Consider the following 3,667-nt stretch of genomic DNA (forward strand, 5'->3'; position numbering starts at 1 on the left):
AATCAAAAGGAAAGGTTGAAAAGTAAATTTTCAATCCATTGAATTATTTAGAGGATTTATTTATTTTTCTCACGTAAGAAACACCTATGAATCTCTTATGTTAAGATGGTTAAATGGATGAAGAATAATTTATCTAATATGGTGATAAGTTGAGGTGGCAACGCTATAACCCATGGAACAAAAAAATGACATATATGAGATTTTTTATAAATAAATATAGGTTTTAATATTTCTACTGTTATCTACATTCACTTTCAAAATGATGTCATTTGCGTCAAAAATTAAAAAATTATAATAAGAAAGACTATTATAATCATAAAATAAATTATAATTACAAAAATACCTTAATTTTTGCCTAAAATAAAATTATTTTGGGTTTAATATAAATAATTTATCTATATTGATTATTGACTGTAGAAAAGACAGACTCATAAACATATTTGATTCAAATTATAAAAAGAAAAAAATGAGTATAAATCATTCGAAAGAAAGTGTGGTGAGGCAGGCCCAGGCCCATTAATGTTGGGCTAAAATGGAAGAGCAGGCCAGGCCTTTTTATATATATAATATAAAGATGAAAATGAGAATGAGGAGGAAAAATAACAAGAGTGTTGTGTTGTGTTTGTGAAACTGAAAGGGGAAAAGGGGAAAAAAGCAAAGATGAGTTTGCGATGGTTGGAAGCAGTTCTTCCTTTGGGAATCATAGCAGGAATGCTCTGTGTTATGGGAAACGCTCAGTATTTCATTCACAAAGCTGCTCATGGCCGAGTCAGTCTCTCTCTCTCTCTCTATTTTCTTCTTTCAATTTTTTTTGTTATTTTATTTTCTTTTTGTATTCTCTATTTTCTAAATTTTGATTTGGATCTTTCAGCCTAAGCACATCGGCAACGATGTTTGGGACGTCGCCATGGAACGAAGGGACAAGAAACTCATTGACCAAGCTTCTGCTCCAAATTAACAAGGTACGTACACACTTTCTCTTTTATTCTCAGATTTACCTTTTCGACGCATGTGTCTCTCCTTGTAACAAGTATTCTTTTACAAATGCACTGTGTCCGCAACAGAATTTTATATGCAAAACATGAAAAATAAAAAATGTATACTATGTTATTTTGCCTATTGTGTGATGATTATGGATAAGAGCTAAGCTCGATTGGAATTTTAGTGATGGGAAATTACGAAAATGTGTGTCCTTGATGCACTACTCTGCATCTTCAGTTGTTAAATTGAGAAATTCATAGCGCGTCCATCCATGGCATACTGTTATGATGTTGTGATGATGAAAGCTAGACTAATAGGATTGTGGAGTGTGTTCATTTTTGCACTAGTATTGTCACTATCTTGCTCATGGTTCTTATAAATGCAATATTGGTTTGACTTTTGTTGTCAAATTGAGAAATTACTTGTTTCAGAAAGCTGGATATAAGAATGTCAATTGTTAAGCTCTTGTTTGTGCTTATGTGCTTTTCTGACTCGAAGATGAGTACTGAATTATTGTTACATTGTCCAGCAACAAGATATTTGTGGTGCATATCTTTGGGGGGGAACTGGATTCCTCAAGAGGTTGGAGAAATTTCTCATATGCCAGTTTATAGGTTTACGGAGGAGTAAAGAAGGCAACGTCCTTTTATTGTGTGCAGTATGTGCAGTGATTTGGTGCCTATGGTCACAAAAAAATTCTAGAATTTTTAATCGTTATTTCTTGCCATTTCCGTTTCTGTTGGATAAAGTAGTCTTCTTAGCTTCTTTATGGTGCTCACCTAGTGGCTATTTAGTGGGGTTTCTTTGTTGTATATTCAAACGGATTGGCAGGATTATTCTCCCTGATGTGCTTTTCATGTAGTTTCTTTGTTTTGGTTTGTGGTCTCTTTAGGAGGGTATCCTGTCATTTGCTCCTGTAATTTCTTTCTTCTGTGAAATTTCCTTTTATTGAAAAAAAGAAAAGGAATTTGTGACTTTGATACCTAAACGGACTACATCAGTTTATTTTTTCATGCTCATAGAAACATGTGTCTGTGGACTTTATTTTGAAGTGAGCTAACACTAACGGGTACTTTGAGCTAGATGTTTGATTTTCTTTATGTATAGAAGATTAGAAGTACATAAGAGAAATCTTAGTTTTCGTGTTGCAAAATGCAGGTTGTTTTCATCAATGTGCTTGTGAAGGGAATAAATTGCTTGTCCAGCTGTTCCAAGGAAGCAGGGTGGATCACTACGATTAAATTTCCATCTGTTTTCTTGTATGACATTTAACATAAGCTTTATAATATATATGAATGGTCTAATCAATTGCTTTCTCATTGTTGAACATGGTGAAATAGACTCGTGAATTGTGATAGCTTTGTGGGGCTTTGAGATATTTGTTGCCTTTTAAATCTTGAGTATTTTGTGCTTCGATATAAATCTTGATATTGATGGTTGATGAATAAATATATAATGCAGCCTGCACAGCTGCACTTCCAATCCATACCTGCACTAAACATGAAGATAAAATTGAAAAAAGAGGAGGGCACCATAGCAATTAATATTATCCATAGGCCGGGGTCATAGCTTGTTGAAGTTTATACAGAAGAAGGTATGAAATTATGAAAAGTACACAAGAGATAGGTTTTTGTGTGCGTGTTATAGATTATGAGGTGGTAATTTTTTACAAAAGTGTTTGGTGAAGTTAGGTTGCTCTAACTGCATGATCAGCCAGGGTGTCCCTTGGAAGGAAGAGGCACCAATGGATACCTTTCTTTCTGTGTGATTTTAGTTAGCTTATTGAAACCTCAGGCAAAGTGATGGATGAATATTAGAGCTGCAAGGATAATAATTCTGCAAACTTGATTGTTCTTTTTTTTTTAAAAAAAAGAAAAAGAAAATGAAACATCTTTTATGACATCCCCCGGGGCCCTTCCAAAAAATGCATCTTTTCAACAAATTTTTAAACCTTCTCAAACTCAATTTCGCATCATGAGGTTTGCGATTCTGTGTGAATGCCTTGCCAAGATGTTCTGCGCAGAAACTCTGATGCAGCTTTGGATTATGCTAACACTTGTGCTAGTGATTGAAGTCTGAAAGTTTGTTTGTTTACTAGTCGGAAGTATTGAAGTTATATGTTATAATAACTATTGTAGACAGGCATGCATATTTTTACCTTGTTTTGTAGAGTAATATCTTTGTAAAATTGTGTGTTCAGATTAGTTTATTTTGGAGTAAGAAAAGTTTTTGGGGCGAAAGTTCTCTACATGTTAATTGTAACTTTTTTTCTGACAACCAAATAAGGTAAAATGAATAGGAACACTAATTATTGTGGAGTTCAACAAGGGTGGACTTTCTTTTTTCTTTTTTTTCTTTTTTGTTTTGTTTAGTATTTTTTTTGCTTGAGAATTGACTTACATGGATGCAAAAGACAGATAAGCGCCATTCTCCTTATCCTGGAAAATAGAGGTGAGGATAGTCCCAGAGGTAAAAGCAGTTGACATCCATTTAAAGTACTTGAATGATGGAAATGAAGAATGGACCCTTTCAAATGGTGGAAAGTAGTCTAGAAGTACTGCTTTATGTGTAATGTGCATAGCTTCATACAGTAATCATTTTGTGTTGCATGAATCTTAGGTCCAGAAGTTCATTAAAAATAATAAAATTTTAAGAAAATGAGATCATTGATTGAATTTTTTTTGTT

At 33.5% G+C, this 3,667-nt stretch overlaps 1 protein-coding gene across 1 annotated transcript; it reads left to right on the forward strand.

The window, feature by feature from the left end:
• The first annotated feature begins 600 nt into the window (after positions 1 to 600).
• LOC133302199 (NADH dehydrogenase [ubiquinone] 1 alpha subcomplex subunit 1) lies at positions 601 to 2,424 on the forward strand. The gene is made up of 3 exons (XM_061501946.1): positions 601 to 768; positions 872 to 962; positions 2,140 to 2,424. The coding sequence occupies exons 1-2, from the start codon at positions 661 to 663 to the stop codon at positions 956 to 958; spliced, it is 195 nt and encodes a 64-aa protein (XP_061357930.1). The 5' UTR covers positions 601 to 660; the 3' UTR covers positions 959 to 962; positions 2,140 to 2,424.
• The last annotated feature ends 1,243 nt before the right edge of the window (positions 2,425 to 3,667 follow it).

Source organism: Gastrolobium bilobum, unplaced genomic scaffold (genome assembly GCF_033153095.1).
Source record: "Gastrolobium bilobum isolate Gb01-03AN ecotype WA unplaced genomic scaffold, APGP_CSIRO_Gbil_v1 utg36934, whole genome shotgun sequence".
Classification (NCBI taxonomy): Eukaryota; Viridiplantae; Streptophyta; class Magnoliopsida; order Fabales; family Fabaceae; genus Gastrolobium; species Gastrolobium bilobum.